General features: G+C 49.8%; 1 protein-coding gene across 7 annotated transcripts in view; it reads right to left on the bottom strand.

Annotated features, from left to right (window-relative positions):
- The window catches only part of RIPOR3 (RIPOR family member 3), a 105,264-nt gene that overhangs the window by 71,571 nt on the left and 19,815 nt on the right, over window positions 1-13,878 (bottom strand). For 4 of the 7 annotated variants that reach the window (XM_050807440.1, XM_050807438.1, XM_050807435.1 and 1 more), the window contains exons 2-3: window positions 2,787-2,894; window positions 2,028-2,174 (exon numbers count right to left, since the gene is read on the bottom strand). The exons of 2 other annotated variants lie outside the window; for them this stretch is intronic. In XM_050807440.1, coding sequence (XP_050663397.1) covers window positions 2,028-2,033 — 6 coding nt within the window. In that variant the 5' untranslated portion in view covers window positions 2,034-2,174; window positions 2,787-2,894. The remainder of the gene's footprint in view (window positions 1-2,027; window positions 2,175-2,786; window positions 2,895-13,878) is intronic. One more of the 7 variants, XM_050807436.1, reaches the window with a different exon arrangement.

Genomic DNA, 13,878 nt, shown 5'->3' with positions numbered 1-13,878 from the left:
TGCCCAGCCAGGCATTTCTAATGACTGCAAAATAGTCCATACATTAGTTTTTAAACCGTTTCCTATGGATGGAAATAGAGGTTGCTTCCACAATATTATAAAGATTGCTGTGATAAACATCTCTAGACCCAAATCTTGGTCTATGTTTGAGGCTCTGTCTTTGGGATGAATTCTCAGAAGTTAAATGATTGATCAAATAGTATGATCACTTCCAAGAGCCTTGATATACCATATTTAGCACTGCAAGTTGCTTTCTAGAAAGATTAGCTACAGATGTGTATGAGAGAACCCTATGGCCAAGCGAGGTGGCTCATACCTATAGTCCCAACACTTTGGGAGGCCAAGGTTGGAGGATCGCTTGAGCCCAGGAGTTCAAGACCAGCCCTGGCAACATAGTGAGACCCCATCTCTCCACACACACAAAGAAAGAGGCCAGGCGTGGTGGTTCACGCCTATAATCCCAGCACTTTAGGAGGCCTGGGCAGGCGGATCACTTGAGGTCAGGAGTTCGAGACTAGCCTGGCCAACATGGCAAAACCTCATCTCTACTAAAAATACAAAAATTAGCCAGGCATGGTGGCACATGCCTGTAATCCCAGCTACTCGGGAGGCTGAGGCAGGAGAATTGCTTGAACCCAGGAGGTGGTGGTTGCAGTGAGCCAAGATCACACTGCTGTACTCTAGCCTGGGCAACAGAGTGAGACTCTATCTCAAAAAAAAAAAAAAAAAGAGAGAGAGAGAGACCCATCTTACCACATCCCAGCTGCATTGAGGATTATTACCTTTTAGTTATTGTTAATTTGACAGGCAAAAATAACATCTCATTCTTAAATCTGCACTTTAAAAATTTCACCCAGTATTTTTCTAATACTGGTTTTATTGGCTACAATGTGTTAAGCGTTTACTATATGCCAAACATAGGGTAAATATCTTTTTCATTTTTTAGAGACAGACAGGGTCTTACCTGTTACCCAGGCTGGAGTGCAGTGGTGCGATCATACTTCACTACAACCTTGAACTCTTGGGCTCAAGGGATCCTTCTGCATCAGCCTCCCTTTTAAGTAGCTAGGACTACAGGTGCACCACCATGCCTGGCTAATTTTTTTTTTTTTTTTTTTTTTTTTTTGTAGTAACAGGGCCTCAGTCTGTTGCCCAGGCTGGTCTCAAACTCCTGGGCTCAAGTGATCCTCCTACCTCCTGCCTCCCAAAGTACTGGGATTATAGGTGTAAGACACCACACCCAGCCTCCATAAAATGTCTTAATCAAACTTCTGTGTATATATCCAAAAGAAGCAAAAGCAGGGACTCTAACAAATATTTGTACATCTATATTCACAGCCATATTATCCATCATAGCCAAAAGGTGCAAGAGACCCAAATGTCCACTGACAAATGAATAGATAAACAAAATGTGGTGTGTATATATGCAAGGAGATATTATTCAGCCTTAAAAAGGAAGAAAATTTTGACCCATGTGACAACATGGATGAACCATGAAGACATTATGCTAAGACAACGTGCCCATTACACAAGGACAAGTATTGTACGATTCCTTTTATATGAGGTTCCTAGAGTACTCAAATTCAGAGACAGAAATCAGAATGGTTGAACTGGGAGAGGTGGCTCACACCTGTAATCCCAGCACTTTGGGAGACCAAGCTGGGAGGATCACTTGAGCCCAGGAGTTCAAGACCTGGGCTCAGAGTGAGATGGACAACAAAGTGAGACAGCAGAGTGGACAACAGAGTGAGATCCTATCTCTACAAAATAGCCTGGACAACAGAGTGAGATCCTATCTCTACAAAATAAAATTTTTAAAAATTAGCCAGGTGTGGTGGCACATGCCTACTACTCAGGAGGCTGAGGTGGGAGGATTGATTAGACTCAGGAGATCAACGTTACAGTGGGCTGTAACTGCCCCACTGCACTGCAGCCTGGGAAACAGAGCAAGATTCTGTCTCAAGAAAAAAAAAAAAAAATTCTAATCAATCTTTGCAACGTGTTATTTTATAAGATGTTATTATTACCTCCATCCTTCTTTAAAAGATGATGAAACTAAGGCTCAGAGAGGTGAAACACGTTCCTAGAGTCACGCAGCTTCTAAATGGTGAAGACAGGTTTAGATGCCAGGTCTTACTCTCCAGGGCTACGTTATCCTGCAAATTCTGGTGGACCTGGGAGGTAAAGGGGAAATACAGTCAAGCTCAAGGTGGCAGATGGAGTTAGCAAGTACACAGTGCCAAACGGAACTGCTGGCCCTGAGAGCTCAGAGTTCAGTTCTAAATTTATTCTCTCTGACCTTATTGTGGGTTCTAAATTTGGCCAAACAAGTTCTTCCAGACCGATTAGTGACGTGGATACATTGTTTTGAAGATAAAACCCTTTTCCTGGTATGAAATTAAAAAAATAATAATACAGCATTTGCTTGCAGCAGCCATCCTGCCGCTGGTTAACAGCCATCTGAAAATGATTCTGGGTTTTCCACCTCATGGTGGACACGTGTACTTGTTGGCCGATTTCTTGGGGACAGTGATTAAAACCATTTCCTGAACCGAAGTCTGAATTTCTCCTCCTGAATGAACCAGAAACAAAACATCAGGAAATACCCAGGCATAAAAATTCTAACCAGGGCCGGGTGTGGTGGCTCACGACTGTAATCCCAGCACTTTGGGAGGCTCACGGGGGTGGATCACCTGAGGTCAGGAGCTCAGGACCAGCCTGGCTAACATGGCAAAACCCCGTCTCTACTAAAAATACAAAAATTAGCCGGACATGGTGGCAGGCACCTGTAATCCCAGCTACTCGGGAGGCTGAGGCAGGAGAATCGCTTGAACCTGGGAGGCGGATGGGAGCAGAGGTTGCAGTGAGCCGAGATTGCACCATTGCATTCCAGCCTAGGTGACAAGAGCAAAACTCTGTCTCAAAAAAAAAAAAAAAAAAAAAAAATTATAACCAGAACCAAACTTAAAATTCTCCCAAAATTACAAATTAAGACCAAAATAGGCCTCTTTGGGTGGTTTCCAGGCCAGGGAGGAGTTACAGGGTCCTTGGAGACTCACCAGCTGAGTCCTGACTTCTCTGGGGAGGTATTGGGGTGACTGACCTATTTGTGACCCCTTCTCAGACACCCTGTCTCTAAGGAGGTGGAGGAGGCATGTGACCCACATGGTCTGGCCACTGATGACTGAGCAAGCTACGGACACCGGACCCGGGAGAGACCATTCACTCACTGGCCACAAACATGACTTCAGACGCATGCCCTAAAAGGATGAGCCTGGGTACTGGATTCCCTCCCTCAGAAATGTGGATCAAGAGACACAGGATGTTCCTGCTGGTTCAGCTACTTGAGTTAAAAGGTCATGGATACCTGGATGTGGGGTGGTCATTCTGGGAGTACATCCATATAGAAAGAGGAGCGGGTGCTGTGGGATTCTGGATCCCAGTGATAGAGCTAAGTGGCTGGATCAAGCTTCACCTGAAACCCACTCTACTTGTCTTAGTCTGTTTTGTGTTGCTATAAAAGAATACCTGTGACTGGGTAATGCATAAAGAAAAGAGGCTTATTTCATTTTATAATTCTGCAGGCTGAGACATTTAAAGGGATGGCCCTGACTTCTGGCAAGGGCTTACACGTTGCATCACCACATTCAGGAAAAGGGAAAACAGAAGGGAGACTGCAAAACAGGGGAAAACCTGAAGGTCATCATGGCTTTATAATAACCCACTCTCACAGCAATGGGTTAGATGGAGAACCAATTCAGTCTCACGAGAATGACAGCAAGAACTCACTCACCAGTGAGAGGGTGGCACTTCCAAGCCATTCATGAGGAATTCACCTCCATAGCCCAAACACCTCCCACTAGGCCCTAACTCCCATCACTGCCACATTGGGGATCAAATTGCAACATGAGTTTTGCTGGAGACAGACAACCCCTATCCAAATCACAGTACTACCCCTGAACTTTCTGTTACATGAACCAACAAATCTTCCTTTAAATTAGTGTCATTGGGTTTTCTGGGATTTAACTTTTTTTTTTTTTTTTTTTTGAGATAGGGTCTTGCTCTGTCACCCAGGCTGGAGTGCAGTGGCACAAACACAGCTCACTGTAGCCTCGACCTCCTGGGCTCAAGGGATCCTCCCACCTCAGCACCCCCCACTTATGCCCTCCAAGTGGCTGGAACTACAGGAACCACCACACCTGGCTAATTTAAAAAACAAAATTTTGTAGAAGCCGGGTGCAGTGTCTCATGCCTGTAATTCCAGCACTTTGGGAGGCCGAGGTGAGTGGATCACTTGAGGTCAGGAGTACGAGACCAACCTGACCAACATGGTGAAAACCCGTCTCTACTGAAAATACAAAAATTAGCCAGGCGTGGTGGTGCATGCATATAATCCCAGCTATTTGGGAGGCTGAGGCAGGAGAATCGCTTGAACACGGGAGGCAGAGGTTGCAGTGAGCAAAAATCATGCCACTGCACTCTAGCCTGGGCAACAGAACGAGACCGTCTAAAAAAAAAAAAATTGTAGGTTTGTAGGGACACAGTCTCACTATGTTGCCCAGGCCAGTCTTCAACTCCTGGGCTCAAGCAATCCTCCTGTCTTTACCTCCCAAAGTGCTGGGATTACAGGCATGTACCACTGCACCCAGCCTAACATATTTTTAATAACCAAGAGAAACATCTCCATAGCCTCGTGACCCATCCTTTTTAAACCTGAAATTGGTAGAGTAGGTTTCTGATTCATAGAACCCAAACAAACATTCTTCCCTAAAGCAGGCAGAGGCTCTTTGGGAGAGTTTACATTCAAAACAGTGTCCCTGTAAGTCCCAAGTGACAAGTTCCCCTTTCCTGGGCTGAAGCATTCTGAGGAGAGGCAAAGAGGCTAAGGCTTAGCTGCAGGAACACGCTGTCCCCACGACAACCCCCCTTCTCAGCCTCGGAACTGCTGTTATCAGAGTTGTGTTGTCTCTTGAAGGTTCCGGACAAAGGGTGAAGCAGGGACTCCTGAGTCTAAAGGGCAGGTCGGGGCCTGGGAGAGAAGGGGAAGCTGGCCTGGGGCGGAGATGTTTTCCATTTCCCCTGGGCTCCCGCATGGGACAGCTGCTGTTCATAGCCAGTTCAGCCGACCATGGGAGGAATCACATCCACTCGACAGGCAGGCAGTGAGAACGCTGGGATTTGAACATGGGGCTGAGGGGCTCCAGGCGTGGCACCTGTCCCACTACACTGCGGGGAAGCTCTGACTGCTGCAGCCTCCGTTGTGGCCACATCTGCCCTCTAATTTCCCTTCCAGCTGGTTCCGCAATCAGCAGCCGCTTCAGACATCCCTGGAGGCTCCAAGGAGCTGACTCCTGATGAGGAAAAGGATCAGCCACAGACTCACTCTTCCTCCAGCCACTTCCAGACCCATGGGAGGCGTGGGTGTGTCCCAGACTACCTGGGAGTATCTGCTTTTGTCTTCATCCAGGGCAGGACCCTCTAAAGAAGGAGCCCTCAGAGAAGGGGAAAGCCAAAAGGAATTAAAAGTAAATTTCCAGCCAGGCGCGGTGGCTCACACCTGTAATCCCAGCACTTTGGGAGGCCGAGGCGGGCAGATCAGGAGGTCAGGAGATGCAGACCATCCTGGCTAACATGGTGAAACCCCGTCTCTACTAAAAATACAAAAAAATTAGCTGGGCATGAGCCTGTATTCCCAGCTACTCGGGAGGCTGAGGCAGGAGAATGGTGTGAACCCGGGAGGCGGACCTTGCAGCGAGCCGAGATTGCGCCACTGTATTCCAGCCTGGGCAACAGAGCGAGACTCCATCTCAAAAAAAAAAAAAAAGTAAAAAACAAAAGTAAATTTCCAAATGGAAATAAATAAGCAGTCATAATTGGTCATATTGGTGAAATTGGGCACTAAGGGCCAGGCAATGGGCTGTGGGATAATGTCCCTTGAGAGGAAGGTGCTGAGGTCCAGGAGGTTCAGGCAGGTGACATGACTCACCCAGAGCCACTGGCTGGAGAGTGGCAGGGCTAGGTTGGAGCCCAGGTGGTGGGCTTCACAGGTGCAGCCGTGACCGCTGTCATCCCTCCCCTGGGGAGTTGTTGCAGACAGCAAGACACAGTGCTCTAAGCTATTTCTCCATCTGGTGTGTCCGGATGCCTCTGCCCACCCAGGACCCTCCTCTCAGGTGGCCCGCCACTGCCCTTCCATCACAGTTCATACCTTCTCTCTGGACCCACAGGGGTATCCACTGGACCAGGACCCCAGGGAGGATCCCAGTCCTGATCCCACCACTCTCTGGCCATGGTGACAAGGGGCAAGTCAATTCTTTCCGAGCCTCAGCTTTCTCACGTGTACAATGGGAGTTTGTGCTAGACAAGAAGTTTTCAGGCCGGACACAGTGGCTCACGCCTGTAATCCCAACACTTTGGGAGGCCGAGGCGGGCGGATCACTTGAGGTCAGGAGTTCGAGACCAGCCTGGCCAACATGGTGAAACCTCGTCTCTACCAAAAATATAAAAATTACCCAGGTGTCATAGCGCATGCCTGTAGTCCCAGTTACTCTGCAGACTGAGGCCAGGAGAATCACTTGAACCGGGGAGGTGGAGGTTGCAGTGGTCCAAGATCTCACCACTGTACTCCAGCCCGGGTGACAGAGAGAGACTATCTCAAAAAAAAAAAAAAAAAAAAAGTTTTCACACTGCTGACTGCACCTGTTTGTAGGCCCTGAGCTCAACTGAGTGAGTCACACAGGTATTCACTGACGTGATTCTGCCTCCGAGGCCACATTTTCTCCAGTGCACCTCTGTCCTTCAGCAAGTGACCTGAGGCTGGGACTCCCGCATGCTGCCTCCCATCACCTTACCCAGACCTACTGCTCGCTACAACGTGCTTAATGATTGTCAGGTGACTCACATACCCTGTTCTGTTCTGCTTCACAGTGTCTGCCAGCCCGTGGAGTATGGCACAGTGGCTAAGAGCCAGGGTCAGGCAGTGCGACTCCACCTCTCCAAGTCCCCAGTGCAGCATCTGATCAGAGGGAATAACTCCACCTGCCTCCCAGGGCTATTCTGTGAATACTAATCAGCATAACGCATGTGAAGGTCTTGGCGTGGTGAGCACATGACCCCAAGGTCAGCTCCCTACAATGATGAAGTTCATATCACAAGAGGCCCCTAGAGGTCAGGACAGCCTTTCAGTGCCTTCCTATGGCAAACAAGCGGCTGGCTCTCTGCCACCTGTTTTCTCCCCTTCATTGGGCAAAGCTGAGCTGGCAGAATCATGGCCACCTCAGGATTTACTCTCCACTTTCTGGCTTCCCTAGACTGCTGCCAGCCGTTTGTCCCACCGTCCAAGACAAAACCCTGATCCCCATCCCCAAAGGAAAACACCTCGCCTCTCTCACCATTTGAGTGGCCGCCAACTCGAGCACATTATTAGATTTAATTGTATCTAATGCTTGAATACCTAATATATTACTTATTACTTTCTCTCTCGCTCTCTTTTTTTTTTTTTTTTTTTTTTTTTTGAGACAGAGTGTCATTCTTATTCCCCAGGCTGGAGTACAATGGCGTGGTCTCGGCTCACTGCAAACTCCGCCTCTCGGGTTCAAGTGATTCTCCTGCCTCAGCCTCCTGACTTGCTGGGATTACAGGCGCTCGCCACTACACCCGGCTAATTTCTGTATTTTTAGTAGAGACGGGGTTTCACCATGTTGGTCAGGCTGGTCTCGAACTCCTGACTTCATGTGATCCACCTGCCTCGGCCTCCCAAAGTGCTGGGACTACAGGCGTGAGCCACCGCACCTGGTCCCAATATATTACTTTCAAGGACAAAAACTGCAATCACTTTTGCACCAACCTAATATTTAAGGTAGGACACCGTGAAGCCCAGTGAGATCTCTGTGGTGGACAGTGTGGCTGCTAGGCTGTGAGCCCTCCCGCCTGTCTGTGTGCCACCCCTGAGAGCTGGGTCGGCAGTCGCGCTGTTGGCTTTGCTCTGACCTCAAGTCTGTTTCTTCTCCATGTGCACGTGCAGCTGCTGCCTGGAGTGGAAATCTCCACTGAGGGACAGACCTGCTTTCAAGGCTCACACCAGGCAGGATCCCACAGGAAAGGGGGCTGGCTGAGTCAGGAGGGTTGTGTGCCTGAGTTCCCTGTGACACTGGGCAGATCACTCAACGCTCAGAGTGCGCTTTTCCATCTCCATCTGCTTGGAGCAGGAATTATGAAGAGTTTTGGCTCAGGTTCCAACGCCAAGGTGGGAGATACTGGTTGCTTTGGGTATAGTGTTGAGATAGAGTCTGAGGCTGTGTTTGGGCTCACTAGGAAAGGGTGCTGTGTCTACCATGAAGTGAAAAAGAGGGGGTAAAGAAGAAACCCGGCCGGGCATGGTGGCTTAAGCCTGTAATCCCAACACTTTGGGAGGCCGGGGCAGGAGGATCACCTGAGGTTAGGAGTTTGAGACCAGCCTGGCCAACATGGCAAAAACCTGTCTCTACTAAAAATACAAAAATTAGCCAGGCATGGTGGCGCATGCCTGTAATCCCAGCTACTTGGGAGGCTGAGGCAGGAGAATCACTTGAACCTGGGAGGCAGAGGTTGCAGTGAGCCGAGATCATGCCACTGTACTCCAGCCTGGACAACAGAGGGAGACCCTGTCTCAAAAAACAAAACAAAGCAAACAAACAAAACCCATGGTACTGGCTGGGTGCAGTGGCTCACACCTGTAATCCCAGCCCTTTGGGAGGCCGAGGCAGGAGGATCACTTGAGCCCTAGAGTTGAAGACCAGCTTGAGCAACATGGCAAAACCCCGACTCTACTAAAAATACAAAAAAAAAAAAAGCTGGTTGTGGTGATGTGTGATTGTGGTCCCAGCTACTCAGGAGGCTGAGGCAAGAAGATTGCTGGAGCCTAGGCCTGCCTGGCTGACTTGGCTCTACCTTGGCTCAGAGACCCCTTTTCTTTTTTCTTTTTTTTTTTCTGAGACAGAGTCTTGCCCTGTTGCCCAGGCTGTAGACAAACGGCATGATCTCAGTGCTCTGCAACCTCCGCCTCCTGGGTTCAAACAATTCTCCTGCCTTAGCCTCCTGAGTAGCTGGGATGGCAGGTGCGCACCACCACATGGGGCTAATTTTTTGTATCTTTAATAGAGACGGGGTTTCCTCATGTTGGCCAGGCTGGTCTCTAACTCCTGACCTTGCGATCCACCCGCCTCGGCCTCCCAAAGTGCTGGGACTACAGGCGTGAGCCTCCACGACTGCCGGGCGGGTTTCTTATGGTGAATGATCCCACAGCACGTTCAGTGCACATAGTTACATGGAGTAGAACACAGACAGTCACCTCCACATTCTTCTGGCCACCATGACTGGTTCAGCCGAGGAACCTCCTCCAAGCCAGGTGAAGGAAAATCAGCCCTAAAGCCCCCATCTCCACACACCTCACTGTATCCGGCTATACCTAAAGCCAAACTGAATCCCAGACGTCTAAATTTTATGAGCCAGTAAATTCCCGTCTTGGCTTAAGCTGGTATAAATCAGGGTCTTGTCCCTTGTAATGCTGAGTCCCAAGGCCCAGATTCTGGGCCTTTCGTTTTTCCATTCAGGCCCCAGAATGGATACCAAGGAAGGGTTTATTAACATGACAGTGAATATCTAGGGCCTTATACACATTTTTCTTCAATTCAGCTAAGATAAGAGGCCTGTAATACAGAGAAAGGACACCCTCTTTTCTTTCTCTTTCCCTTTCCCTTTTCTTTTCTTGACAGAATCTTGCTCTGTCGCCCAGACTGGAGTGCAGTGGCGCAATCTCGGCTCACTGCAAGCTCTGCCTCCCAGGTTCATGCCATCCTTCTGCCTCACCCTCCCGAGTAGCTGGGATTACAGGCGCCCGCCACCACACCCAGCTAATTTTTGTATTTTTAGTAGAGACGGGGTTTTGCCTGTTGGTCAGGCTGGTCTCGAACTCCTGACCACAGGTGACCCACCTGCCTCGACTTCTGAAAGTGCTGGGATTACAGGCATGAGCCACTGCACCCAGCCAGGACACTCATTTCCTTGTTTTTTTTGTTTGTTTGCTTGCTTTTTGTTTTTGTTTTTGTTTTAAGACAGTGTCTCACTCTTGCCCAGGCTGGAGTGCAGTGGTGCCATCTCAGCTCACTGCAGCCTCTGCTAGGTTCAAGCGATTCTCCCTCCTCAGCCTCCCAAGTAGCTGGGACTACAGGCACGTGCCACCACGCCTGGCTAATTTTTGTATTTTTTGTAGCAATGGGTTTTCGCCATGTTGGCCAGGCTGGTCTCGAACTCCTGGCCTCAAGTGATCCACCCGCCTCAGCCTCCCAAAGTGCTGGGATTACAGGCATGAGTCACCACACCCAGCCTTGGACACCCATTTCTTCGAACGTAGGAAGAAACATCTTAGGAGCATGATCCCTCCTGGGGAGCTATCTTACGGTCTTATGTGATAAGGTGACCTCTCCTTTGGGTGAGTGGAGGCGAGGTATCTGGAGTGTTCTTCTATCCCTCCTAACCTCTCCTCCAAACAAAGCTTTCCTGAAAGCCTTGTCCTTAGTTTCCTGGACTCTGAACCTAGCTTGGCTAAATTTTCTTTTAAAGCATCAGCATAAATCATGAATACCTTGGGAAGGGAACATTAACCATCAGCCGGCAAAGTTAAAATTCCCCTCCAGCCCACTTAAATGGACTGAAACCTCCACCCCATCCCCAAAGGAGCCTTTCTGGCCTTGTCCTTGAACATTTCAAAATCGAGTTTCTGCTTTAAGTTCTTAACACACCCTCACCGTGGCTCAGCTCACTGCGCGGCCACTGCACAGAGAGGGGAGGGCAGGGGCCGTGATACTGAACTCACAGCTCTGGGCATTTCTGAAGTCTGGCTTGAAGCTTTTTCTACAGCAAATTGTTTTCTTCTCCCTTTCAGGAAAGTGAAAAGTCACACAGCAGCTGTGGGAGTCAGAGGAGCAAAGGCTTTGGGATCACATAGACATGGGACACATGCTTGCTTTGTGATTCTGGGTAAGTTCCGTAACCTCTCTGAGCTTCCATTTCCCTTTCTGAGGAAAGGGGATACTAATACTGCCCACTGCGATGGCTGTTTCTGAGATTCGATGCCGCTGTGACTAGCGTCTGCCTGACTAGCAGAGGGTAGTCACAGTGTCAGGGTCCATGGCCCTCTCATGAGACTGGGGCAGGGGGTGGGAAGAGTGTTTGGGACACCCTGGGAACCTCAGCATCATTCTGCCGTGGGAGTATGACCTGCTGTGCCCTGGCTGCCCTCAGTCTGAGGCTTGCTCTGCCAGCCCAGGGAGAACCATCCACTCATCCTCCTGGCAGAGACAGATCTCTTGCTCCCCTGTGCACCGGTGGGGAAACTGACTCTGCCCAGGCCCCTGAGTCTGCTGACGGAGGCACCTGGCCACCTGTATCCTGGTTCTCAGCTCTGAGCCCAGCAGGAAAGAGAGGAGGACATTCCTAATGGGGGACACAGTGCCCTTCCTCCTCCTGCCCCTGCTGCTGCCACCACTGCGGTCCCTGGTGGTGCCAACCACTCAGGCTCCAGAAGCTGCTTCCCGTGAACAGGCAAAGCTGCTTCCTGCAGAGGCCCCAGCCTTTGCACTTCATCCTCAGAGAATCCGATTCCCTCTCCTCAGTGCGGTTCCTCTCCCACACACACCCACCCAGCAATCCAGACTCAGAGAATGGAGTGCCTCAAATCAGGGGAAATGGCCAGGCACAGTAGCTCACGCCTGTAATCTCAGCACTTTGGGAGGCCAAGGCGGGCAGATCTCTTGAGGTCAGGAGTTCAAGACCAGCCTGGCCAACATGGCAAAACCCCACCTCCACTAAAAATACAAAAATTAGCTGGGTGTGGTAGTGGGCGCCTGTAATCCTAGCTACTTGGGAGGCTGAGGCACAAGAATCACTTGAACACGGGTGGTGGAGTTGCAGTGAGCCAAGACCAAGCCACTGCCCTCCAGCCTGGACGACAGAATGAGACTCCATCTCAAAAAAAAAAAAAAAAAATTCGGGAAATGATGAGGCTGCACACACACATGCACACACCACACATAGCTCACGCATGCACTTGACATGCATTCACATGCACACATGCACGTATGTGCTCACATGTGCACACACAGCACCTGCTCACATGCACACACAGGACAGTCACACACATACATGTGCACACATATGCTCACATATACATAATACACATATGCACACATAGCACACACATTCGCACATGCATGCTCACACGTGCACACACATACACACGTGTGCTCATATATGCACACATGGCGCACACTTACACACACACACACACACACTCATACATGCACATACACACTCCCCTCTTCACCCAGCCACCCTACTCTTCCTTCTGGATCCCCTTACCCAACCCTGGTTCAGGACCACCTCTCCTGAGCCCCGGGCTAGGTCAGGCCGCTCTCCTTACACCCTCATTACTCTTAGGTTTTTTCTTCAGCACTTGTACCACGATCGTGACGAATCACGTGTGTGATCATTTTGGTAACAGGTAATATTAATAGCTCGAAAAATATTAGCGGGCTTTCCTCTTTGGCCTTTCTGGGTAAGTAGCGCTTCCCCTCTCAGGCCTGAGGCACCTGGCTACCTGGGAAATATTTGAATTTGTACAGAAGGAATAAAGAGGACCGTGGCAGATCCAGTTCCTGATCATCAACACAGACTTTGCTACGAGACGTTTAGAAGCCACTGCTGTGCACTGACCCTCTGGGGGCTTGGGAGGAAAGTGTTCTGAGACCACCCTCCAGCAGCTTAGGGGTGGGGCCTCTGGAGGTGCAGCAAGTGGAAAGGAAGGAAGCTCTGGTGTGTCGCTTTCCTTGGCTGCACTGGGTCCTCTCCGGGCCAGGATGGGCTCAATGCGTTCTTGCTCAGTAGGTGACACCTCATTAAGGTGAGGGGCAGAGGGACCTGCAGAAGGGTCTGGGAGTACATGGCCCAGGTAAGGGTCAGACGCAGTAGAGAGTAGATTCAGAAATGCTCTGGGGAAAAAAAAAAAGGCTGTAATCCCAGTACTTTGGGAGGCCAAGGCAGGTGGATCACCTGAGGTCAGGAGTTGGAGACCAGCCCGACCAACGTGGCAAAACCCCATCTCTACTAAAAATACAAAAATTAGCCAGGCATGGTGGCAGGCACCTGTAATCCCAGCTAGTCAGGAGGCTGAGGCAAGAGAATCACTTGAACCCGGGAGGCAGAGGTTGCAGTGAGCCGAGATCGCACCATTGCGCTCCAGCCTGGGCAACAAGAGCAGAAACTCCGTCTCAAAAAAAAAAAAAAAAAAAAAAGAAGAAGAGGGAGCTCTGAGCCAAGGTAGGGCCAAGTCAGCCAGGCAGGCCTAGGCCCAGAGCATGAGTTTTACCAGCTGCTGGTTTCGGCCAAAATGCCAGAAAGTCAAACAGCAATCCTGGGCATCAGACATGGCTGGAAACCCAAACCCCTCTCCTCCTGGGAAGTCTCGTCATCCACAACTGGACACCCCCACCCCCACCCACCCAGTGCCAGCTTAGAGAAAAGCTGGGAGGAGCAGAAGGAAATTTGAGACCAAGCATTACCAAAGGCCTCTAAAGTACTGGATCAGATTGAATTAAATCTAGTTTTTTTCCTTGTTGCCCTATGAGTAGGCTTTGTGAGAAATATCAGATCAGTTGCAGGAAATAAAGAAAGACGTGGGCCGGGCGTGGTGGCTCACGCCTGTAATCCCAGCACTTTGGGAGGCCGAGGCGGGCGGATCACAAGGTCAGGAGATCGAGACCATGGTGAAACCCCGTCGCTACTAAAAATAGAAAAAATTAGCCGGGCGCAGTGGCGGGCGCCTGTAGTCCCAGCTACTCGGGA

This window comes from Macaca thibetana, chromosome 10, assembly GCF_024542745.1.
Source record: "Macaca thibetana thibetana isolate TM-01 chromosome 10, ASM2454274v1, whole genome shotgun sequence".
NCBI classification, from domain to species: Eukaryota; Metazoa; Chordata; class Mammalia; order Primates; family Cercopithecidae; genus Macaca; species Macaca thibetana.
This window is presented reverse-complemented; position numbering and strand designations above follow the sequence as displayed.